General features: G+C 40.4%; 1 protein-coding gene across 4 annotated transcripts in view; it reads left to right on the top strand.

The window, feature by feature from the left end:
• Positions 1–26,320, top strand: part of UBR5 (ubiquitin protein ligase E3 component n-recognin 5) — a 97,580-nt gene that overhangs the window by 28,825 nt on the left and 42,435 nt on the right. For 2 of the 4 annotated variants that reach the window (XM_054984339.1, XM_054984338.1), the window contains exons 8-19: positions 4,816–4,965; positions 7,647–7,858; positions 12,319–12,435; positions 12,961–13,071; positions 14,084–14,238; positions 18,307–18,424; positions 19,909–20,093; positions 20,904–21,013; positions 21,720–21,832; positions 23,465–23,608; positions 24,482–24,593; positions 25,745–25,899. In XM_054984339.1, the coding sequence (XP_054840314.1) occupies positions 4,816–4,965; positions 7,647–7,858; positions 12,319–12,435; positions 12,961–13,071; positions 14,084–14,238; positions 18,307–18,424; positions 19,909–20,093; positions 20,904–21,013; positions 21,720–21,832; positions 23,465–23,608; positions 24,482–24,593; positions 25,745–25,899 (1,682 nt within the window). The remainder of the gene's footprint in view (positions 1–4,815; positions 4,966–7,646; positions 7,859–12,318; positions 12,436–12,960; positions 13,072–14,083; positions 14,239–18,306; positions 18,425–19,908; positions 20,094–20,903; positions 21,014–21,719; positions 21,833–23,464; positions 23,609–24,481; positions 24,594–25,744; positions 25,900–26,320) is intronic. The other 2 variants (XM_054984340.1, XM_054984341.1) reach the window with 2 other exon arrangements.

The following is a 26,320-nucleotide window of genomic DNA, read 5'->3' as shown; positions in this document are numbered from 1 at the left end:
AATATTTTTCAGTATTTGATCAACTGCCCAATGCAACAACCCTGCTTTCTTTCTTTAGATTTTAAGACATTGTAGTTAATTAGGGAACTAGTTCCCAATTTTTTTTTGGTATGGTGACCACAAGTCCAAACTGACTTCATATGGTGACCCATCCAGGGCTGGCCCAAATTATTTTGATGCCTTAGGTGAACTGTGATGTCATCAATTTGTTTCAGCATTCCATTTTCTGTAGTGTCCAACCATATTTTTTGAGAGACCAACAAACACTATACAAAAGGTGCCACTGCCCCCACTATGAACCCTAAGCAAGTGGCATTCTGAAGTACCTACCCTTTGCATATGGAGGTTACAACCTAGTCTTTGACCACACTCTCCTTCACCCTCACTCTCATTAATTCCCTCAAAGATTCTACAATACTCGCTGTAGTAACCATCAGGGCACGTCTTATTTGATTCTTTGTCAATTGCATGCATACGCAGTGAAGAAAAAAATACCACTTAATGTATGGAAGATACTGTTTCCTGGGTCAGTACTTGGTTTCCAAAATACAGGTCAGAGGCTTGTCTCAAACTAACCACTGAATCTGGTTCTTCTAGGAGCCTCTTCACACATGATGATTTCCCCACAGATACTATTCTACAAAGGAAAGTGTACATATACCTATCGTGTGCAACTGTGCCCTCAAGTGTGCATAAACCTAGCATGGGTTGCTTACAAAGATGGCAAAAATTGGTTGCATTCATCACACAAGACAGCATTGTGTTTCTTTTCTCTACAAAGTAGAAATACCAAAGCTGGTAAATGTCATCAAAAGCACCTAGTTTCCACCTAAACTTAGAATACAGAAATGGATCAAGATGGGCCGCTGTGTTTGTCTGTCTGTAGCAGTAGAAAAGAGCAAGAGTCCAGTAGCACCTATAAGACTTTGTGGTAGGGTATGACCTTTTGTGAAACCCGAAGAAGTGAGCTGTGACTCATGGAAGCTCATACCCTACTGCAAATTTTGTTAGTCTTATAGGTACTGCTGGACTCTTGCTCTTTTCTACTACTAAAGACAGAAATTATTCTTTTACTACTGGGTAAGGACCACCACGCATGGGAGGGTAGTTTCTACTCAACAGCTGGTGCACACACCTCTTTCTCTCCTCCTTTGTTTTTTTCCATAGTATGCTGAACAGCTCCCATCCTCTCCTTCTTCCCACTACTACCATGAAGTTTCTAGTTGCCAGACAGCTTTTCCTCCTTATTATTGTCATAAAGTGGGAGGTAAGGCAAGAATGTGAGAAGCTGGCGAGGAAGAGGAGAGAAAGAGAAACAAAGCAGCACATCCAGCTTAAAAAGGGCAAAAGTGGCTATTAGGGAGAGCTGGCCTGTGATCCCCTTTTGGGTCCTGATCCACAGGATGGAAGGCACTGGCTTAGAGCACTGATCTTTTTTGGTGTGCCAAAGACATGAATTCTTTATTGCTGCAATAAAAGGAATTGTTTCTGTGGGGATATTGCAATCTAAATTGTGAAAAACAAACAAAAACCATGTCAGCCAAGTAACTCCTTTAGGTTAGCAGACCTGTTTTTTTGAATGTGCATGATGTTTGACCTTATGATGAGTGCAGTCTTGGCCATGGTGGTATTATATATGAATGGCTTATGACCATCAAGTAGGTGTTGTAAATATTTGGTAACCCTGCTGTTACTGTGCTGTCCCAGTGGCAACGATCTGTTTACTTTTCCAGCACACTTCATTTTATAGGGTGTCGGGTAATCCCTCTGTTGTTTCAGTGGGCCCTTCAAAGTCATACCTGTTTACTCAGCAGTGTTGGAGAGAACTCAAATTGAATGCATATGGAAGGGTCTGTTTGAGGATTTGAAAATCCCAATAGGGAGGTATCAAGGGGAGATGCTGTCTGAATGCAGTCCGGGAGTTTTTGTTGTAGTTTTGCCTAGAGAGTCCCAAAGAAGTAGCTCTTATGATATATAAGGAGTAGTTTTTTATTTTGGCAAATGTAACTAGATTTGAATGAGTTTAAGCAATTATGTGGGTTGTATACTGTATATAGGATGGTCCGGGGAGTTTGTACAATATAAGAACGAAGTTTTCCTCAGTTATTACGAGTCTCCAAAGGGAATCAGTCGGTGGAGTCAGTTCTATTGTACCTGGTTGTAGTACTTAAATGTTTCTGCTTTTAGAACATGAATAAATACACAGTTGGCTGACTTAGGTACATTTTATGATTTGCATTGCTATCGTCTTTGTCAAGCTATTTTTAAAAATTCATCATGGTTAGGTTTCCTTTGTATATGTATAAAGGAGTTGAAGAAATGTGTCATGACGTTCTGCATCATCATCAGAGAGCCAGTTTGGTGTAGTGGTTAAGAGCGTGGGACTCTAATCTGGAGAACCAGGTTTGATTCCCCACTCCTCCACTTGAAACCTGCTGGGTGACCTTGGGTAAGTCACAGCTTCTAGGAGCTCTTTCAGCCCCACCCACCTCACAGGGTGTTTTGTTGTGGGGATAATAACATACTTTGTAAACCGCTCTGAGTGGGCATTAAGTTGTTCTGAAGGGCGGTATATAAATCCAATGTTATTATTATCCCCACTGGGATGATCTGAGAGTAAAAGGCTGGAAGTTTAAATTGGCTATCTTATTGATCTAGACATGCAAAATGAGCAGGCAGAACATCAGACTTCAGTGGCTGTGAAAATAAATAATGGATGTTTGGGGCAACCTCCCCCCCCCCCACTGAACCACATAGGGCGTGCACTTTCTTTCTCTTTCTGGGGCGGTGATTAATGTATCAAAGATCCATTGCCTTCCCATTCCTTTCTAGTCTAGAATTGTTTTTTGCACAGGGAAGTATACCAGGGCTGTATGTTTTCCAATGCTTTCCTTTTCCAAATCCTAGTAGGTATTGCTATGGAGGCTGTGAGTGACATGGAGGAGAAGTTTGTGTGTGGACATACGAAAGAGAAATTTGTGGGTGAGAGTGCTTTGTGTGGGAGAGGCTGAAGGAAGTGAGAAAAAGATAATGGGTTGGAAACTGCAGAAAATGACTTTCTCACTTTCCCTGTCTTGCTGCAGCCCAAAATGGTTCCTGAAATGCTGCTACTGAGGAACAGCATGAGAGGCAAATTGAGGGTCTACAGTTGAAGGGGGGAATTAGTAGCCCAGTTCTGTTAGCAGAAATTTACTGCTTGGTCCAAGCCACTGGAAAGTGGACCCCCTAATTTCATCTCATGTACCTCCACATCTTTTAAAAAGAAAATAAGTGAGGCCTTTCTTTCAACATCAAGAATTAAGTACATAACGTGAACTTATCACTAAGGTTTAGAAAATAATAACTCTAAAAACAGTCTTATTTAAAATGTGGCAATGTTGTAATTCACAGTCCTGTTATAAAGTAGAGAGGCTAGAATTAGAAAGTATTTGGTAATATTCTGACTTGTTGCAATGGATTTACTAAGATAGATGCTCAAAGGATGGCACATATCAGTGTTTTTTTTTTAAGAAAGAGATGAGCCCTTAGGGAAGTGTAAGATGCCCACTGATAGGATTTAGTGTGTGTGTGTGTGGGGAGGGGGGGGGAATGTTCAGACAATTATGAGAGCAGGTATTGCATTAGGTTTGCATGAAAAGGAGATGTTGGGTTGAGCATGTTTCATTGTGGTAGGCTCAGTTACTTTAAACAAGAAATGAAGTGGGAAGAGGAAGTCTGTAGGAGCCAGGAGCAGAAATTGGGGTTTAGAAGTCAGGTGACTGAAGAAGTACTCTGTGTGTGTCTATGTGTGTGTGTGTTGGAGCTGGGAAAATATCTACCATAAGGTTTTGGGGGGACTACATATGGAAGTGAGTGTGACTTCATGCAGTATTAGGTGGGTAGCTGTGTTGGTCTGCAGTAGAACAGCAGGATCTGAGTCCATCAATACCTTAGATTTTCAAAGCGTAAGTGTTTGAGACTTAGAGCTCTCTGGTGTCTGAGGAAAGGAACTCTGACTCTCGAAAGCTTACGTTCTGAAAATCATGTTGGTCTCTAACGTACCACTGGATTCAAATCCTGCTGACTTTGTACAGTTTGAGAAAACACAAATTTTAAAACATATTTGCTCTCATTGTACATTTCTTACACTACGCTGGAAAATAAATTCAGTAGAATTGTAACAAGAGAATTAGAACACTACAGGTTATGGATGTGGATTTTTATGCCAGGAGCAAAGGTAGAATTAAGATTTCATCCTAAAATAGAGCATTCCAAAATGGAAGGGGGGGGGGGCTGCTGTGCCTGATGATGGATCTGGGTATGGCAATATTAAAAATACAGTACCATAAAATGTCTTCTATGAGGACATTTTTATGAACTCTGCATAAGTTGGAAAAATTCTGTCAAAGACACTTTTCAGCTCAGGAAACTTGTATTTGAGGAAGGCAAAATGGGTGATTGCATGCTATCTGGAAGAAGAGTCCCCCCCCCCCCCCATTACCTGCTGTGTTCTGGAATTAAATGTATTGAGTCTTGCTCTTTTTATATTGCTTAATTGCTCACAGTTTTGTCAAATGTCTGGGTTCTTAGGATTAGATTAGTCTGAGTGGCTTGAAGAAGCAAGCAGCCAATCAGTTGACATAGATAACATTGGTTTCTTACATTAGGACATTGTTCTTGATTGCAAGCAAATAGGCACACTTGCATGTACAAGGAAATCTGAAGACTAGAACATCAGTTTTTTGTTGGTGGATTTGTCTTGTTTGGTGATGGTCTTTTCTAGTTGATATTTCAAGTAGCTGATAATTCACCTGAGATCCTTGTCTCCTCTTATAGAGGATCTTATGTCTCTTCTGGATGCTGACATACATTCTGCTCACCCAAGTGTCATTATTGATGCTGATGCTATGTTTTCAGAAGATATTAGTTACTTTGGTTATCCATCCTTTCGGCGCTCATCACTTTCCAGGCTAAGCTCGTCCCGAGGTAATTTTGCACCTTTTTTCTTTTGTAAATAAGTAGCATTGCTGTGCAGTACTCTAGTTATAGTACATGCTGGTGGATTTGTCTTAGATTTGTGTGTATGTTTTTCCCATATTTTAATTTTAGGTATTAAGTATTTTGTATTAAGCTGTAATTTTAAAAAACAATCTATTAGTAAGTTTGTCATAATTACTAGCTGTATGTTTGATGAAAGATCTGACAGGTGAAATGTGCATGGGGCTTTGAATATATAAGTGCCCAAAATCAACCTTTTAACTAGACTTACTTAAAGGGAGTACTGATCTTTTAAAAACCAAATTTTCTGACATTAATCGTTCCAGAACACAATTTCCTTTGTTCGGCAATCCATGTCAGAGCTGGTGTACTGGTAGTGGCACACACGGCATTTTCTGCCTTCCTGGGTTTGGAGGCGTATTTTTGTAATATAGTTAAAATGTCCTGCTTCTGTTCTGTTAGGTAGCATTGAACTCTGTTCCACTGCTCATTATGCACTGCTCTAAGAGTAAACATTTTCCTTGCAAGATAGAAAGCCTAATGTTTTTTCCCCCAAGTACAGATGAGAGAGGTTGGAATTGAACTGCATTTTGAAAATCTTTGCAGTGCTCAGTTTTAAGCCAGTCATTCTTATCTGCATTTAGGCTTAGAAAATAACCCCTTGCAGCTACAGAATGCTTTGCATAGCATCAAGTTCCTAAACATGATTTGAAAAAAGTATCAAATGTAAAATTGGATATGGTATGTGTAGTTTTTCCATCATTATTTCTTTAAGATAAGTATTATACTTGGTAGGTATCCAAAACATTTTGCCAATTGTTAATCCAACCCTTTGTTGTGAAGCATGACTGTACCCCATTTAATCTTTGTTAGATATTCAGGCATCTCAATATCTACAGCTGCATCCAGACATCAGAACAAGCTGTCATTAAATTGCAGTTGGGCATGAATACAGCTTGTTGGTGTGTTTGCGAGCTCATCTCGTCCCTCCTCCTTATCCTCAAGTGCAGAGCCTGACTGAACACTGGCTTGATCAAGTATGAGAGGAGGGGTATGAGCATGGCAACAAGTTGTGTCTATGCCTGATTATATTATAATTTATAGCTTTAATTTTGTTTACATCAGGCTTATGAAATTAAGTTTTATTGCATTAATTATTTGGTTTGTATAGACAATATGTATTCAGAGGATTAAAATAACAGGCCCATCATGGTTCAGATTTAATACTGAAATGTGGAAGCAGACTGTGGGATCATGCATGTGCTCTCTCCACCTCTCCTGCCACTCCGACCTTCCTGTGTTACACATTACGATTGCCAACCCAGTAGTAGTCTCAGTGAGTTTTAAACATGTACTTGGCTTTAGTGTAACATGGGTGAGTAACGGCCACATGTAGTGCCAAAATTGTGATGACTGGAAAATAATTCATAAACCAGAGGTACAGGAGGTAGCACGCATAGTTTTGAGCTCTGCTTTTAATATCTAAACTCTAGACTCATCTTTAAGTTTGGGTTAATCTGAATAAACATGATGACATACAAAGGAAAAGGGAATAAAGGGAAAGGAGCAGCTGTCAACAGGCGGGTTATTGAACAAGTATAAATCTAGCAATGAATTGATGCAATAAGGAGAGGATGGAGATTGAGCAAAGTCCCAGGGGGGAAAGGGAAAAAGCAGAGGCTAGGGTGGCATTTGAGGGAAGAAGTGAATGAAGAAAGACTGATGGGGAGAGAGAGCAAGGGGGAAAGGCAGGAGAGGTTTTAAAGGTGGTTGTTAACATAAGCAAGGAATTATAGGCTTTATATGCATTATGTGCATGTACAGATACTCAACTTCTTTTCTTAAATACTTCCCTTTTTCCTTTCTAAGGTTATTTCTATGTTAAGATGAAAAATCCTTATTTGCCATGTATATTTGTGTCTTGGATATTTAGCTTGATTACCTGACTTAAAATTTTAATTATATGAAAGAACTGGAGAGTACTGGCTTTAGACAATTTGTAGGCCATTTGGAGGGAAAGCATTTTGGTAAGGAACGTTTTCCTTCAAAAATCTTCTTAGAACTTGTCTGACTTCAATTTTTTTTTTCAGTTTACCAACTTTAATATAAGCTGTAAAACAAATCCAGTGCTGTGTGGTGTTTAAACTAAGGGGTTGGATTAGCAAATTTTGCAAGCGTTATTTTTTTAAAAATACAATGCGGTTTAACTTTTTCAAGTGGTGGTGGTGACTGGGAACATTCTAAGACTCTCTAATAAACACTCTTTTTTGACTAGCTTAAACAGATATCACCTTGTTAGGTGATTTCTTTTTTTATTTCTCTCTTGATAAATCACCCACAATATACTCTTTGCATATGATACTATAAAAATTTTAAATTGCCTTTTATCTCATGATAAGAAAATAATGAAGCTATTTTTAATTTATTTTTGAGCAATTTAAAGCTCCCAGATTTTGAACTTTTATTTCTAGTTTCATTGTTGCATTTCAGATTATTTTGGTTAATATTAAGTACATATGCTTGAAAGGGTTAATACTTTGGATGTTGCATGTCATTTTTATATTTAGCCTTTTATGAGTAGACTTAACTGCTGTTAGTTGCGTCCTGAAGGGTCTTTACTAGAGAGTGGCTTACTTTTATCCCACTGGTGTGACCCAATTGCATACCAGTTCTCCTTCTTCCCTTAGAGAGAGACTCTGAGCTGTTGCGTGAACGTGAGTCCGTTTTACGTTTGCGTGAACGAAGGTGGCTTGATGGAGCCTCATTTGACAATGAAAGGGGCTCTACAAGCAAAGAAGGGGAGCCCAACCTAGACAAGAAGAACACGCCTGTCCAAAGCCCAGTCTCCTTAGGAGAAGACTTGCAGTGGTGGCCAGATAAGGTATTTGATTTTTTAAAATTTCATATATAAAGTACATTATCTGCAAGTGTGCTTCTCCCTGTCCCCCTCTTTGCAAATACTGCATGTAATTAATAGACTATAGTTGTCTTTGCATCTGGAGTGATAGTTACTGTTCAGACCACTTGCTGTTCTGATCTATTACTATACTTCGTTCCTAACCTTAATTACTTGAAGGTGAGTAGTACTGATATTAATGGAAGGGATACACTGAAGTATGCACAGCCTGCTGCTCTGGATTGTGGATTAGCATCTTCCCAGTCTGACTAGGAACTTCTCTTGCCATATGCATCCCACCCATGTTCAGGAAGACATTCAGTCTTTTTTCCCATGTAAGTTTCTTTTCCTGTTTGTGGATGCATGGTTTAAAATGTCCTCTTTAACCTGAATCTGTGTGCTTTTTGTGTCTATTCTTGCACTTTCAGCAACTCCTCTTTTCCTTTGAGGTCCCTGGTGGTGAAAGTTCTTAGCTTTTGTTGCCCTGCTTAAAGTTTGGTTACTTGTTGATACTAAGCCATAATTGATTTTTTTGTTTGTTTGTGATAAAAAGAACTTTGAATTTGCTTGTTTTTCGGTTTACTTTCCTAAAGAACACATATAATAAAAATGGGTGGCCATGTGTCGATTCTTATCTATTCTTGGCCAAGAAATCTTCCCCCAGTCAGTCTGTTTGCTTTTATTCTCACCTCAGTTTCTTTTTGTGTGACTAGTAATTGGTATAATACCAATGTGTCTAGACAGTCCTTGTTTTATTATGCAACGGGCCAACATGGTGTTTTCCTTACCTGAGATACCATGTACCTTGAGCTTTGGCTCGCTTATCCAGTTGACTTGGCATTTCTCTTGGCTTCAGCAAAGGCATGTATCAAGCTTTTTTTGCATTTTTCCCCCTATGGAGAATAAAAGGCTATACAAGGGTCCCTAGTAAGACAAGATAAATATTTATTTGAGGAGAGAGAATTGGCCCCATTTGTCTGCTTTAGGCGTTTTGGAATATTTTCTGTTAAAAAGTATAATAAGGAAGGAAGGGGTAAAATGGATGCTTGAAATGGAACTGGATGCGGTGGCTTAACAGAAGCCTCCACTGATCCTGAATGATTAGGCAGGTTTGGGTCGAAGTGCTTTTTACTCTATCCAGAGTTTACAGGATCTAATGCCAGAGATTCAAGAGGCTGTTGGAGGGCTGAGACTGCATGTAAAAGTAATTCCAAGTTGGCAGAGAATTCCAGTGTAATCTTGTTAGTCTTTGCTGTGAGTTCTCTTTTCTTTAATTGCTTATTTAAAGCTTCTATTCCTTTACATTGCAAGCTCATTTTGAGTTGCAAATTCTTTGACTTATGGGCTATCTCAGTATAGCTGCTTTTCTCTTTGAAGTGCATAGGTCTTGATACGCTTAGATACTTAATGGGGGCTTCAGCAGTTAGCCAGTTCGATGAAGGAATAACAGAATTTGTTCATCTGAAACATCAAAGCTAAGAGAGCATCTAAAGGTAGTTTTAAAAAGAAAGAGGGAAACTAAAGTACTCCAGTAGTTCCTTCACTTAGAAAAAGCAAGGTCAGCAGAACACAGGCAGCAAGACTGTTCGGTGATCATGCTAGTGTTGTGCTTCTATATCTCATAATCTTTAATTGCTAATAAGAGGTCACAGTTCCTGACCTATTATAATGTTAGCAGGTTTTCTTCAAATAAACAAAAATGTAAAAAAACCCTTCAGTTTGGTCATCTCAAAATTTAGAAAAGTTATATTATGAAATAAGACATGAAAATAGCTTTTTTTGTTAGGGTGCCACGTTTAAATGAATAGCTGTATTCCATATGAATTGCCAGCTTGTCATAATTGGTTTTAATATGCTATAATATGTATCATACACTAGTAAAGAGTTTATTGTTATAAAGTTTAACTTAATATCCAAATTCAGTTCTAGACTTGTATGATTCCTTTTGGCCAAAAGTAGTATTTTCAGTTTTCTTAGGTGGTGGGCAGCACAGTCCTGTAACCTGCTGGGCTGTAACTGCAGCACTGCCAGTCTGCTCCCTAAGGACTTTGGTAGGAGAGCTGTGCTGGTGGCCAAGCCCAGCAGTGCGCAGCCAGGAGAGAATGCTCCCCAGTTGTCCTGGCAATGCTGGCAGAATCCACCAATTGCAGGGCAGCTGCAGTTGACAGCGCCATGAATGACAGGGAAAGTCCATGGGCAGGGCCATGTTTGCTATTGCCAACTGCCAGTGCTATTCCCCCACTGTGCAGAGAGTGGGTGCGCAGGGCAGAAAGACCTCTGCAGTTGGGCTTGCTACATCCCAACAGAGGTGTCTGCCTTTAGAGGAGCCCTGCGGGGGCACGAGCGGATTGATCCTTGGCAGTAGTCGACATCCTTTGCTCTGCTGGGCCGCTTGGGTGGGGCTGGGTGTGCAAGGGTTGTGGTTGACTTTTCCCGTGCAGTGGGGTGTTCCCAGGCCCGAAATATCTTAGGGAGCTGACTAACTTGTGCCCTCCCTCCGGCACACCAGCACAGGGACTTAATGCTGTGGTTACGCCTGAGCCTGGCCTCCATGGCCGAGTGCTGGCGGAGAGCCTGGGTGGAGCAGTGCCGGGCTGCTGTGCCAGCGTAGGGGGAGATACTCCATCGTAATTCCAGGATATGCCAGTGTAACTCCTGGTTGGCTTCCTGAGCACTTCCCCCTCCCCACCTCCAGGATTGTGCTGATAGGGTGCAGCAGTTTGCAGCGTTCCTCCTCCATTTCCATTATTGGTATAGTTGCAATTTCCATTGTATAAATCTACTGCATTTGTATTCTTAAATTTTATTAGTATGCCAAACTGCACAGCTTTTTTAAAAATCTCAAGCCTTGACAAATTTTCTTTGTCTGCATGAGTCAGCCCAGAAATGTAGAAGCCAGGATCACATTTCTTCCTTCAAGGTTTTGTATTAATGATATTTTTTTTCTAATGATTGCGACCCCCAAACCTTATCTCTTCGTAGTTTCTCACACCTTTATTAAAGCAATGTCAGAAGTATTGAAATATATAAATACATATAGGGATAACTTGGTTGTAATCACCAAAACAAAAAGCTAACCTCTACACCTAGCGAAAGCTCTCCCCAGTTTGTCATAATTCCATTATTGCTTTCAAAGACTCCATTTAATTGGCTATTGGAGCCAGTATAGAAGGCAACTGGTTGAAATAATCCCACACTGTTGAATGGTGTGAAGATAAATTTGAATACAAATAATCAAAGAACTTCATGCTTATTTAATTTTTATGTCGTTATGACAAAACAATCTGATGCAAAATGATAAATAAACTTCGGTTTGGAGCCAGTCAGTTTTTGCTCAATCTTAGCCAATTCCTCTCCTTATTACAGTTCTCATTCCATATGGCTTTTGTTTGTGCAGATCCCATGATCTCAAGCATAGCCATTTTAGAGCTCAAAGGGGGGCCCTTTCCTCCTTTTTTCACCTGTGGAAAAAGTGGCTGTATCCAGCTCTTCCCAACTCCACTGAGAATTGCTGGGGGACACAATAAAAATATTGCTGAAAATACTAGGTGTCAGAGAGAAATGTTACGTATTGTGGTGGTCTGGTGTCTAGGATTTGTTGAGTCCTGTTGTATCTGATACCCTTTACAGTGTTAAAGCTGTAAAAGAAGATTAGTCCTGATAAAAAAGAAATTACAGTATATATTTCAAGTTCCCTGCAAACTTACATTTTTCCCCAGGGGCGGGGGAGGGAGCCTTTCCTCCACGACTTCAAAATTTCTGGAAACTTTAAGGCTTGGATCTTACACCTTTCTTTTGTGCATACCTTTCCCTGGGCTCTGCAGAGGCAGTCCTCTCCTCTAGCTTCCACTGGTGTTAGGCACTTCTGTATCTGTGTATCCAGTGTTTTTCAATGAACTCCAAATGTGAGAGAAGCAAGCTCCAGAGAGCCCAAAGAGAAGCACGGACATAGCAAAAATATCGGCCAACCCTGAATTTTTTGTCACCTCAGTGGAAGTATTCATTTCCATTCCTATCCTGGCTTTCTTGACTTTTTTGGAATTGTGGACAGATGTCACATTTTAAAAAAAATCCTTGAGAATCTTTGCTATGTCAACATTATACTCTAGAATCACCATTCTCTGTCAATTGGTGATTGGTATGGTTATAGAAGTGTGTTAAATAAACCATCACAGAATTGTATACTTCCTCTCTGTTTTGATATCTGTTGGTTGGCACAGTTAATTTTGTTTTAAAGTTAAATGTGCTTTGATAAAATAAACATTGTTAAACTTTAGTGTCATCTGGATAAATTAAAACAAACTTTATTCCAATTCAATAGCTAGAAGAGTTGGCCTGTTAAAAAATTTCCTACAGTGGGTTTTTTTTTGTAATGAACTCAAGTAATACTGAGCATTTGATGCAGATAGCATAACAGTTTTAAACTTCTTGTTTGCTTCTTATAGGATGGACTGAAATTCAGTAGTATTGGTGCTCTGTATTCTGAGCTTGTGGCAGTCAGCAATAAAGGGGAGCTTTATCAGTGGAAGTGGAATGAATCTGAGCCTTACAGAAATGCACAGGTATATATTGTTTGGTTCGGGAAAGTGAAATATTTTGCTTATGTAAAAGCCCAGTTTGTCTTGTCCGTGTTTTGCTGCAACTTGAACAAGGGCAGTTAGCCGTAAGGACCTACTGCTTGTTCTGGAAAGCTCCTTCCAACCTCAACTCTTCTTCGGCAGTCTTGGCTGGAATTGGTAGGAGGTGCTGAGGGAGGGAAGTTGGGAGATAGATGCCCTTGGCAGCAGCACTGCCTAAGTGAAGGGGGTCAGAGAAGCTTCATTCACAGCTATAGCAAAGGAATGTCACTCTTCCTGTGCAGCGTTAGTATCCCTGACCCAGCTTGTAACTTTCTGTCATACATGAATTGAGAATTCAGCTCTATGGCAAAACATGCTAGTGCTTTTAGGAACACCATTGGGGTTGGGGCAGAGACTGCCTTCCCCACTTAGAACTCTGGAGGGGTACTTAGCCTCCCTCTCTGCTAATTATGCTGATATTTCAGTAGCGAATTGAGAAACTATTACCTGCTGCTTCTGTTTTTCAAGAATTCTTCAATACATCATCCACGTGCAGTATCTTTGGGACTAACCAATGAGAAGATTGTCCTCCTGTCTGCAAATAGCATCAGAGCAACTGTTGCAACAGAGAATAATAAGGTATGATGCACTGAGAATAAAGGAATTCAGTGTGTTCTGTTTCCATGTTCCACTGCCTTGCTATGGGAAAATGCTACAGCTAGGTTTCAAAAAATTACTTGCGGTGGTTAATTTCCCTGTAGCTATAACATTTGCTTATGAAAGCAGAGGTGACATCTGCCAGTGAGAACATTATAAAGTAGTGTTTTAATGTTTTAATGGTATTTGATACTTGTAATTTTGTTATCCGCCCTGAGCCTGCAAAAGCGGGGAGGGCAGAATAAAAATGAAATAAATTAAATTAAATAAAGAGGATGGTGGGAATACTTTTGGCATTAAAAGGTGTCCATACTAACGGGTGGCTTGATTGCTTGTGGAATTTTTTTGTCTTTACAGTAATCCCGTATGGCTTTGGCCTGTTTAAGAGAACGTTTCCCACTAAAAAACCATACAATTAATATATAACGCAAGAGTGGGATGCTTGAGCCGATTTGCATTGACTCTTTTTTGGTTCTTCTTGTTAAATCACCTACATATTTCTCACCTCTTACACTCTGAGAAATAGTCTTGGTTATGCAGTGATCAATCTATTCTGAGATATTTGGCGGCTAAGTAGTCCATTTTTTGTATAAGACTCCTTGGTCAAAGGGCTAAAAATATTCAGAGTTGCAGCAATTTGATTACCAAATAAAATAAGCATTCCTGTCTGGAGCACTCCACACTTCATTAGCTGGGTATAATTCTTTCTCTATTCAAAGTCTTCCTGTTCATTTCAAAGGAAGGAACAGATACTCACATTGGTATTTTTCTTTCATGGAAATGAATAGCAAGAGCTCAGTGACTATCTGAGTTACTTTTAACTTCAAAAATAAAATGGCTGGTGCAGGGCAGGGCGTGTATGTAGAATCAGAAAGTACTGGAGCAGAACTCTGTCCTAGATGCGAATGAACATGAATGAACTCAACACTGTTCTCTTCCTATGTAATATCTTGCGTAAATACAGAGGGCTTTGTGTTTGTTTTTGTCCTTTTAGGTAGCTACCTGGGTAGATGAAACTTTGAGTTCTGTAGCTTCTAAGCTAGAGCATACCGCACAGACCTACTCAGAACTGCAGGGAGAACGGATAGTGTCACTACATTGTTGTGCTCTTTATACCTGTGCTCAGTTGGAGAATAACTTGTATTGGTGGTAAGTGATAACATTGGTGATACGTTGTTGTGGTCCAAATGTGCTGCTGAGCTCTTTGAAGATAAATAGAATACAATTGTACGTTTATGATACATTATAGCTTACTATAATGGATTTTACCCTACTAAGAACAATTCCTGAGGGTTATTCATACATGAATACTTTGATGGGAGGGCAGTGCTTGTCCTTGTTTCAGAGAGGGGAGAAAATATTGTTGCATTTAATGCACAGAGTGGAGTTAAATACTGGGGTTCTCAAATGGATTTTCTTTTTACAGTTTGGTTTTACTAATGTAAAAGTTTGTATTTCATCACAGAAGTAACCCTTCATTCCTTTATTACAGTATTTAACAATCCAGTGTATAGTTATTTAATTCATACACTTCTTTATCCCTGCCTTCCCTCTCAGAAGTACATCATTTCCCGCCGCCTCCATTTTATTCTCACAACAATCTTGTGAGGTAGGTTAGGTGGAGAGACTGACTAGCCCAAGGTCAGCCAGCTAGCTTCATGGTAAAGAAGGGACTCCCAGAACTTTGGTCTCCCAGATCCTAGTCCACCACTCTTGCACCACTGCACAACACTTGCTCTGTGACAGAGAGGTGATAAACAGAGATAAATGTTTAAAGGCTGATATCACCAACAGAATTGTCTTTTTGGCTAAGTTACAGCTGTGAGTGCAGTTGACAGTTGTCTCATTACAAATACTTGTGTGTCTGGTAATGATGGCCTTGAATGAGTCAAAACTCCCACAATCAGCTGTTTAGTGGATGTTTGTTTTTTCTCTATTTTCTTGTGGTGTTTTCACTTATGAAAGTGTGCTACGTATCAGGCATGTAGTGTGGTGAATTCTACCCCTGTCCTACTGAGCAAAGTTTGAAGCCTTCTTCCAACTTAAGTAGCTCTTATATTAGAGGAAGAATTGCTTAATTTGGAGGAAGACTTCTTGTAGAATAGTTGGATCCACCGCATTATGAAATTCTGTTTAAAGACTGGCCCATATGGCCTTGTATCTAAACAGTGACCTTGTCGCCTTCTATCTAAACAAACAGTGAATTTACTATACATTTTTCTGTGTATCAAAGCACTGCTCATTTTTCAAACATACTTTCGTATTCTTCAGCAGCATTAAACCATTTAAGGGGTCTTTCTTTGTTCAACTGCATGAGTTCTGTGCAGAGCCATGTATGGAAAGTGCTTGCATGAACCATAGTTGAGTTGGGCCTTCTAAAAAGATGGACTACACAACCTCCTTTGGGTGGCAAAAAGATCCAGAAAAAAACAAGAAAGTCATGCTATAAGAGACAGTCTCATTCAAATTTGGGATTCGGTTAGAAGAAGAATAAGCCCGTTGGTATCACCACTATTTTCACCAATTGATGCCTTCTGTGATAAGAATCAGAGGAAAGATAATGATTTTATAACGTACCAAGACATGACAAACCTTCGAGGAAAGATAAAATCATGGCAAGAAATTCAAGATGAAGAAAAAAAAATACAATGGCTGATATGAGGCAGTTTCCAGAATGCGAGAAGCCCTGAAGGAACTCAAAGGACAGTTAAGGAATCTTACCGATTTTGAGAAAATAATAATGCAGAAAAAAGAACACGTCTTGGGTCTAATATATAAACTTTTACTCCAATATGATACTGAAACAGAACAAGTTAAAGTGTGCATGATAAAGTGGATGCAAAATTTCGGAGAAGAAATAACATTTCAACAGTGGGAGAATCTTTGGACAAAGGGCATAAAATTTATGGCAAGTCAAACATTAAGGGAGAACTGGTACAAGATGTTCTTCAGATGGTACATTACGCCAAAAGACATCGAGAAAATGGACAAGAAATATGTGGGGTCATGTTGGAAATGTAAAGAAGCTGATGGTTCTTTTTGTCATATGTGGTGGACTTGCCACAAAAGCAAACACTTCTGGAAAGAAATACGTGCTGAGATGCAAAAGGTTTTAAAATTTGAGCATGAATGCACAAACTATGTTGTTGGGAATGCTACCAGAAAATGTAGATAGAAAATTACACAAACTATTTAGATATTTATTGACAGCGGCAAGGGTGGTATTTGCAACCAGATGGAAGGAAGAAGAATGCCCAACTAGGGAAATCTGGAAAGACAAGATAGCAGAATACGCAGTGATGGCAAAACTGACAAGCTATTTAAACAGAAGACCAATGAGAGAATTCGAAGAAAAATGGGGGAATTATTTTACTCACAAAGGAGAAAATGCATAAAATGTTTTAGCTTTAGAAATCTGAATAAGATAGTATACTGATATATTGTTCTAGACTGAATATAAAGTTAGGATCTGATAAGATGGAAAATGTTTAAATATCATTGATGAGGTAGAATACAAGATATGGAAACTTTGGCATAATAGTTAAAAGAAATAGAAATGATCTGTGTAGAAGCATTAGACCATATTACGATATAGCAGTAAGAACGTGCATGGAGTCCACTCGTTTTGATCTTTAGCTGATCTAAAAGTGAACACTCTGTAGAAAAAGAATGTATTTAGTCAGTAAGGTACACAGAAGCTGGAATAGTAGATGCAATCTTCATTTTAACATTGATGAACTCTGATGGTATGTTGTATGTACGCTGACCCTTGTAGTGCAAAATCCTACTGTTTCTTGGATCCTGTTATCCCCCCCTCCCCTCTTTTTTCTGTACCTCTCTTTGTTTTGGGGGAAAAATAAAAAAATAAAAAAAGTCTGAAAGATTAGATGTGTTGACCTTCATTCTCTTCCTCGTGTACAACTAGAGTGTTCTGTGTGCTATGTGTAGGGTGGAAAAGATGTTTCCAGTATCATCCATCTCACTTTCAGACAACTTGGGAGGTTGTTGTGGGTTTTCCGGGCTGTATTGCCGTGGTCTTGGCATTGTAGTTCCTGACGTTTCGCCAGCAGCTGTGGCTGGCATCTTCAGGGGTTCCCACAACAACCATCATTCTCCGGCCGTGAAAGCCTTCGACAATACAACTTGGGAGGTCTCTAGGAGCTTTTCTTCAGTTGTTCTTGTTTTATTATCGCTATGACTTCATGTTTTAGGCTGGTGGCTATATCATGAGGAGTCTTCCCTGCTAGCCATTTCATTAAGAAGGAGGAAGAGGAGTGTGTATGTGCATAAGTAGAAAAGATGTACTTGGCAAAAAAAGCGAGGAAGTTTGAGCCACACAAAACTTACAAAGGCTCAGTCTTTGCCAGTCTCAGATCGAAAGACTTCCTCAGACTATTTCCATGCTTCCCTTGTTGGTGCTTGCAGATCAGCTCAAGGATCTTTGGCAGACCTTCTGTCAGACTGAGAATCTTTTAGATGTTAACCACCAATGCTAAACCATCTTCCATTACCCTCTATGTGGCCATCCCCATCTTTTAAAAAGAGGGCATTATGAATAGGAAGAGCTAATCTTCTGTAGCAATGACAATCGTGATAGCAGATTATCAAACCCTTGTTTTTCTTCTACAAAAACTAATATTTTTTTCAAGAAAGCTTTCACTTTTCAAGCTCAAGGCTTCTGATTGGCTAATTGATAGCTGAGCACAGCATAGCATGATGGTCAGTGATGGATTGAAGACCTTTTGAAAGTGGTGAACATTAAAGATATTTATGATACTCTCAAAGGACAAAACAAGACGACAGATTTGTGGGTCTGGCTGGTTCCTCCTCTTTAAGGCACTTGGTCCTCCTTTTATTATTGTCTGTACCACCCTCAAGATTCTTCTACACCATTCTCTGAACCCCAGAATACCAGTTGTCTTTCAGATGGCATCATCCAGGTCTTTGATCTCCATATGTAATTTTCAACTCCGGGTGTGGTGCGCATTCATAGATTTCAGAACCCCCCAGAAAGTTACAAATATTTTCTTGAAAAATTGTATTTTGAAGAAGAGCTTGTTAAATCATATTTTAAGCTTTTATTAATGATCATTCTCTTTAGGAACTTGTGAAAAGTTCATTGCCTTTGATTTTAATTCTTTAGAGGTGTGCGTAACTTGATTTTTATGGTGAGAAAGCAATATTAAGTATACTAAAAGAATATTTTTCCCATCCCAGGGGGGTAGTTCCTTTCAGCCAAAGGAAGAAGATGCTGGAAAAAGCCAGAGCCAAAAACAAAAAGCCCAAGTCTAGTGCTGGCATCTCTTCAATGCCAAATATCACTGTTGGTACTCAGGTAAGCAAAAGCATATTGTAATATATATTTAAAATGATTTTAAGAGAAGATCTGTATTAAAAGAAGCTGGTCTTATTTGCTGTAACAGTGTTTTATGATGCAATGTGATGTCAGTGTGTCTGCAGGGATAGTGTCTGAGGTAGGAGTTCCTTTTGTTTGAACAGGGACTGATTAGCTAAGACTAATGTGCTTTGTCTTAGAGTCACGCTGGCTTCTTTGTCTGTCTTCTCATTACTTTGTATATGTAGAGTTTCATACTTGCTACAGGAAATCAGTGCAGCTGTTGTTTGTTTTTTACTATAGCTTGTTTGCAACACCATCCTAACTTTTGTATTCATTTTTATTGGTCTACTAAGATAATAAATACCCTATATCTCATGATGGGCCCCACCAAAAATATGAAAACTAAAATATATAATGGGTTGTGTTAATCTGTAATCTTGGAGGTATCCCTTTACATATATCGCAACAAAAGTTCTCCCAAACAATGTTGTTTAAGATCTTATGAGAATGCATTGTTAGATGGTTGCCATTGTTCTGTGAATGCTAAGCAGCTTGATACAACTTCACCAAGATTCCCTGCCTTGGGTGCAGTGTACTGTAGGATTTATTGTAGACAGCATCTCAAGATGTAGTCCAATGAAATCTTATGAATGCCAGGAGGGGACTGATGGGAAAGTGGAAGCCAGGTGTGGGGAGAAGTGATGTGCATAGGTCAGAGGGAGGGAAGAGGAATGGAGCAGTGAGAGGGGGGAAAAGGTCTTTTAAGGGGAAGGGTGAGAGTGGAAAGGGAATGGGGAAGTGGGAAGAGGTTAAGCTGGGGCAAAAGAGGGAGAAGCAGAAATAGCAAAGGGAAGAACAAGTGGAGTGAGGATGTGATTTTCCAACCTTTGTGTGTATATACTAGGGGTGTGTGATTCGGGTTTCCGATTCAGGTAAAGTACTCGAATTGCACCCAATTCGCAATGATTTGGAAACCCCGAATCAAAGCTTCCCGAAGTGATTCGTATCACTTTGGGAAGCTTCAGGTCAAGGGGTTTAAATACTCCTTTCTGTGCCACTTTACAGTGGCATGGAAAGGAGCATTTAAACCCTGGGATCAGCTGCTTGGCTGGGGAGATCCCTGCCAAGCAGCTGATCCAGCTGGCGAGGGTTTAAATGCCCCTTTCCGTGCTGCTGCAAAGTGTTCCCCCTCACTTCAGTATGCTTCGAATCTTTATGGAGCGTACCAAAGCGAGCGAAATACCAGAATCCCAAAGTGGTGAGCCGGGATTCTGGGACCCTCCACCCCGCGCTTCTGGATAATTCTGGATTTTGGGGAGTGTACACCCCTAGTATATATTGATGCCAGTGTGCCACAGTTGAGGAATCAACATAACATGGATTGCTCAATATTTCCTCCAAGATATGTATTTTTTTTTCATTATCACTTTTGGATGCTTCACTTTGATATAGATAGTTGATCAATTGGCTTTTGATTGCAGGTGTGTTTGAGAAATAATCCTCTCTATCATGCTGGAGCAGTTGCCTTTTCAATTAGTGCTGGAATTCCTAAAGTTGGTGTCTTAATGGAATCGGTGTGGAACATGAATGATAGCTGCAGGTTTCAGCTCCGGTCACCAGAGAGTTTAAAAAATATGGAGAAAGCTAGTAAAACTACTGAGGCAAAGTAAGTGGGCTAGAATGTGAAGCAAATATCTTAAAATATAATAGACTAGCAACAGAGCCCGTTGTGTGGAAAAATACAACAGGCTCTAGAAAACTGATTTGGTGGATCCCTGCTGCTGGGCTTTGGGAGGGCTGCACTGCCATTTTGAGCCTCCCTGCCACTGTGCCAGGTTTCCTACCACCTCAGCAGCCTCCTAGGGGCCTCCAAAGGGCTGTGCTGCTGCACCAGGCCTTCCCGCCACTGTGGCAGCCTCCTCAGGGCCTCCGAGGCAAGCCATATTGCTGACAACTCAGTTTTTATCCCCACGGAGGGGTCTTCGAGTGAGCCTGTGCGGGGATATAAAGTGAGTCGTCACCAATACAGCTTGCCTTTTATATAGTAGGATTATTGCTATTTCAAGAACCTTTTCTGCCAAGTTTTCAGCATTGCATTTTAGCTTTTAAACCTCATTCCCCTTGTGTGCACTAGGGAGCTGTAAATATTTGTCAAAAATAAGAATCTAAAATTGTCTACCAAAGAATTTGAATGCATGTTAGTTGGCCCATTTGGGGAAAAAAAGCATCCTCCTCAGGTAGTGTAAGAAATGCATTCTGAGTTATATTTTGGCTTTTTGGATTGAAATTAAAGATGAGGTACATGGGCTGTAAAAGAAAATTTAAATCTTCTGTATATCTAAGCTTTGCTAAGCTTTGTTCACCGTTTTGTGGGGGGAGAAAAAAAACTCAGAAAAGTTAACAGTTCGGTCCAAAGTGCTGGCTAGGCTTGTGCTGTATTCATGAGAAAGTACGTTTGTTTTTTTTTAAATCTTAGACCCGAAAGCAAACAGGAACCAGTGAAAACTGAAATGGGCCCACCGCCTTCTCCAGCTTCTACCTGTAGTGATGCCTCCTCAATTGCAAGTAGTGCATCCATGCCATACAGTAAGTCGTATGGAGAATAAAAATTTAAATTGTGGTTTTCTGTTCAAGACTATAGAGGTGCTAAATCTACCAATAATATAGATCTATACATATTGTCACTTCATGAATTGTGAACACATGTGCTTACTTTATATAAGGACTAGTATTCCATCGATTACTGGGCTGATAGTTAGGAAAACAGAACTTTAGAGGAATGTATCCTCCTTTTTAAACTGTTTCAGTTTCCCAGTTGGTTGATATTTTTGTTTGGATTCTTATGTAGAACTGTTACTTACAGTATTAATTAATATAGGAATATTATTATTCTAATATTAACAGTACCTTGACTTGGATAGCCTAGGTTAGCTTGATCTGTGAATCTAAGCAGGGTTGGCTTTGGTTAGTAATTGTTTAGATGACCACAAAGGAAGACCAGGGTCACTATGCAGAGGCAGGCAATAGCAAACCATCTTTGAACATCTCTTACCTTGAAAACTCCAGGAGGGGTCACTGTAAGTCGGTGATGTCTTGGTGGCACTTTCCATCACCACTATTAACAGGTACACAGTGTTAATAGATTGTGTTTTCAGTGGGTTGGGAAGTATTGGCACTAACTCAGAAATTGTGCTGCAGTAGTGTTTTTGTTTTTGTTTTTATGTAATTATGCTTTTGCAAGAGAGATCATCAGAGCACAGTGGTAACGTTTTATCCTTCATTCTTGTCTAAGAACGACGACGGTCTACGCCTGCTCCAAAAGAGGAGGAGAAAGTGAATGAAGAACAGTGGTCTCTTAGGGAAGTAGTATTTGTTGAAGATGTTAAGAATGTTCCTGTTGGCAAGGTTTGTATAAAACAGAACTGGTTTCAATCTCCTTTTCCTTGTTAGGGTACCCGTCTCCACCTCACCCTCAAGAGAGTGCCACTATTTTACAAGCCTGGCCATAGTGGTTTGACTGCCTCCCACTAAGCTAATGTCATTAGTGCAAATGGGATTTTATGCTGAGAAAGGGCTTGGTCCCTTCCGATGTGCTTCCTGTGACTTACCGCTGCATACTATGCATTCCGTTAGTAATAAGATTGAGGGCATTACATGACTGCTGCTATACTACATGCTGTGTCTGGCTGAGATAATCTGACCCAGGAGAGGTTTTTTTTGGAATTGTTTCTCTCTCCATCTTCTTTACTGGGGCAGATAGAGACTTCAGAATGTTATATGTAACACATATATAGTGTTACATATAATAATGGTACGAGAAACTACAAATAAGATTTATCCTAAAGCAAATTGGTTTCTTAAGCGTGCTAAAGGTATTTAAGCATGCATTTTGCTTTTGCCTGACTAGTTGGGTTTTTTTGTGACTGGAATGAGGAGTAGTTAATTTACATTTTCTTCCCAGATTATTTAAGAAATGTAGATTGTAGAGTCTAGTAGTTCTAAGGCGCCATTTTCCTAAGACTACTAATGCAGTATGTCGATTAACCATTTGGCTTAACTGTAAGAAATGCCTTGGCTTTTTACACACATCCCAGATTCAGAGTGCTTTCCGATAACACTGTAATTCGATCATGTGGGGAAGTGGCACACTGAAAACAACTCCAGACTGGAGATCGTCTTGGTGATGTTTGGCAGTGGATTTGGCTGTGGCAGAAGTGTGACATAGCAGACCAGGGAAGTCACCAGAGTCGAGAGGGTTGTGGGCTGTGTTTGGAAGGAAGGTTGTATGCTCATTGTGGGTCCCTTTTGAGGATGCAGCTCAGTGGTGTCACTGTGCCATGCTGGTGCTGGGGTGCGTGCACAGCATGGTTACTTTGTAAGTATGACTTATAGTGTCCCTGGGGACTTCCTTGGCTATTCAGTAAAGTTTTAGAATCAGAGATTTTCCAGTGGCAGAACTGAATCTTTGGCCTAACAACGAGGTAGCTAATAGATTAAAAACAGCCATTGTAAAAGCACATTTTAAAAACCGTTAAAACCAAACAAAACACGTCTAAAACAATTAAAACCAAGTTAAAATACACACACAATTCTATATAATACACATACATAGAAACAATAATTAAAATCATGAGGGAGGAATCACTGAGGGAATACCAGATGAAAGATGGCAACAAAAGAGGACAGGGGAGGCTCCCTGAGGGGAGAGTGCCAGAATGCTGAGGCCACCACCAAGAAGTCCCTCTCACGGGTTGCTGCCACCCACATAATCTCAGAGGGCCAGGGGCATGCCTCCAAAGATGGTCAGGTAAGGGATGGTTGGGTAGGTATGTAAGGGAGTGGGCATTTTTGGTTATTTCAGGTAACCTAAAGAGCCAGAGTAATTACTAAATCAAGTCATTAAGTCTTTCTGTTTTTCTGTTTCTGGGTGTTAAAAGTTTTAAGTGTATTCTTAAAGCCTGGCTTGCATATGTGTTTTTTCCAGCTTTATCTTTGAGGGTTTAATTTATTCATATACATATAATGTTTTCCTTATAGGTGCTGAAAGTGGATGGTGCTTATGTTGCTGTAAAATTTCCAGGGACATCCACTAATGCAAACTGCACAAGCAGCTCTGGTTCAGACCCTGATCCTTCTTCTCTTCTTCAAGATTGCCGATTACTCAGAATAGATGAACTCCAGGTAAATATATTAATATCATGTCATGGCAGTTTAAAACATTAGTAAATATTTGGTGAGGGCAGAGCTTAGAATATCGTATGTGTGATTTTCATTTGAAAAAAGGATGCCTGGTTTGAGAAAGTACAAAATTGGATTGGTAACACTCAGAAAATGCTAAATTGCTAACATGTTCAAGAGGTTGGAGCATATTCTGTATAAGAATAAAGTTTATATAGGCTGTAGTTCGAGAGATGGCTGACGAGAGACATGATGAAAATGCTAAATACATAAATGACTAGTATTGTGAATATGTTTTTTACCTATATTATTAAGCCAAGGGCAGTTCATGAAACTAATTATTAGAAGGTGAATGACAGGCAAAAGCAAATATTTCACAGCCAATATATATGAATTAATTTAAATTAATGGAGGATCACTTGGTTCCATGACTGTTATCCAAATAAGTAATAATAATAACAACTGTGCTTATATACTGCTCTTCTAGACAGATTAGTTCACGGCTATTATTATCCCCCCAATACAGCTGGGGAGCTGGGGCTCAGAGAAGTGGCTTACCCAAGGCCACGTGCTGAGCTCATGGCAGTCATGGGATTCAAACCAGCAGTGCTGATTCGCATGCCAGCCTCTTAATCACTATGCTACAGCAGCATAGTCCATGTCCAAGGGCAGCATCTTTCTTATTATTAGATGCTTGGAGAGAGGAAAAGGCTATTACTATCATGCTCCTCTTGTGAGATTGCTGGAGGCATCTGGTTGGCTGCTGCTACAGAGGGAACATAGAACTGCTTGGAGTTTTTCATCTTGTTCAGAATTATTCTCAATGAGGAAAGGATTAGACTAATTAATTGGATTGAAATCTGCTTTTGTTACTAGGTGGTAAAAACTGGTGGGACTCCAAAAGTTCCAGATTGTTTTCAGAGGACTCCTAAAAAACTGTGTATTCCTGAGAAAACAGAGATTCTAGCAGTGAATGTAGATTCAAAAGGTAAGAGCGTCTTTTCTTCTCAACTTCTCAGTCCCTTTCTTTAGATTAGGGGTATGCGCTTTGGGTTTCCGATTAGGAAAAAAATGCCCAAATTGGACCCGATTTGAAAAGATTCGGGTTTACCAAATCGTAGCCAACATGCTGGCCCCAATTTGGAACACCCAAATCAAAGCTTCCTGAAGCTTCTTCTGGGCCTGCTGGAGGGGGGGGCGGAATTTAAAGGGAAAAATGCTCCCCGTGCCGTTTGCAAACAGCACAGGGAGCCTTCTATCCTTTAAACTCTCCCCTGCCCCTCCAGCCGGCTGGAAAGGGGCAGAGTTTAAAGGGTAGAAGGCTCCCTGCGCCGTTTGCAAATGGCTCAGGGAGCATTTTACCTTTTAAACTCTCCCCTCCTCCCTCCAGCCAGCAGCGATTGAGGCAGAGGCGGCCCTTCCTGCCCCTCAAATGGCCGCAGCGGCGGGGCAAGAAGGGCTGGAGGGGGCAGCTCCAGCCTTCCCCGCCACCCAGGTGGCCGCTGCGGCCTGCAGGCAACGGCGTGGCAGCAGAGGAGCCGGCTCTGGGCCATCCCAACCTCACGGGGGCCGCTGCTGCTGTAGCAGCGCCCTCCTGCCGCCCAGCTGATCAGTCTCCCCTCTCCCTGCCGGCCAGGTAAGTGGGGTGGAGGGTTTTCTTCCCCTCACTTCAGTATGCTCTGAATCTTTATGGAGCATACCGAGGCAAGCTAAGTACCGGCGGCAAATTGCTTTGGTGCACACCCCTACTTTAGATTAGGAGATAAATGTTACTCTTATTGGCAAAAATGGGCAAGTTTTGCAAACAGTGTATTGTCGAAGGCTTTCACGGCCGGAGAACGATGGTTGTTGTGGGTTTTCCGGGCTGTATTGCCGTGGTCTTGGCATTGTAGTTCCTGACGTTTCGCCAGCAGCTGTGGCTGGCATCTTCAGAGGTGTAGCACCACCTCTGAAGATGCCAGCCACAGCTGCTGGCGAAACGTCAGGAACTACAATGCCAAGACCACGGCAATACAGCCCGGAAAACCCACAACAACCATTTGCAAACAGTGTTCATTTCATTGAAAAATATTTACTAGTCATTAGTTTGAAATATATGCTGAGGTGATAAAGTCTGTTGGTCTTTCTGTGCACTTTCAGGAGTACATGCTGTTCTGAAGACGGGGAACTGGGTTAGGTATTGCATCTTTGATCTTGCAACTGGAAAAGCAGAACAAGAAAATAATTTTCCTACTAGCAGTATTGCTTTCCTTGGGCAGAATGAGAAAAATGTTGCCATTTTCACTGCTGGGCAGGTTTGTTTCTTATTTCATGCATTCCCCCCCCTTCCTAAAATTACCATTTCAAAATAATCAAGTAAGAATATAGCAAAATGTAGCATGATACTGCAGAGTGGTGCAGTGTGTCATGGCCAGACTGGCAGAAGGGAGGAATAAACACAGCAGCATGTGCAGGGAAAGTGCCAATAAGCACAGTAGTCCTTGCAGGTGCCTATTAGCCTTACAAAATAGGCAAACTAATCAGGGAGGAATAGCTCCTCCAGTCTTGAGGTTTTCCTCACTTGCCGCTACCATCGTCCCACTCTATTAACATTGTAAGTATGAGTGAACAGCCAGGTAGGTTCTCTGGGGAGAAGATGGTAAACACCTTAGCTTTCCCCAATAATAGAGATGAGGGAATCAGAAACTTTGTTGATTCCACAGTAATAGCTGCCTG

Source organism: Eublepharis macularius, chromosome 7 (genome assembly GCF_028583425.1).
Source record: "Eublepharis macularius isolate TG4126 chromosome 7, MPM_Emac_v1.0, whole genome shotgun sequence".
NCBI classification, from domain to species: Eukaryota; Metazoa; Chordata; class Lepidosauria; order Squamata; family Eublepharidae; genus Eublepharis; species Eublepharis macularius.
This window is presented reverse-complemented; position numbering and strand designations above follow the sequence as displayed.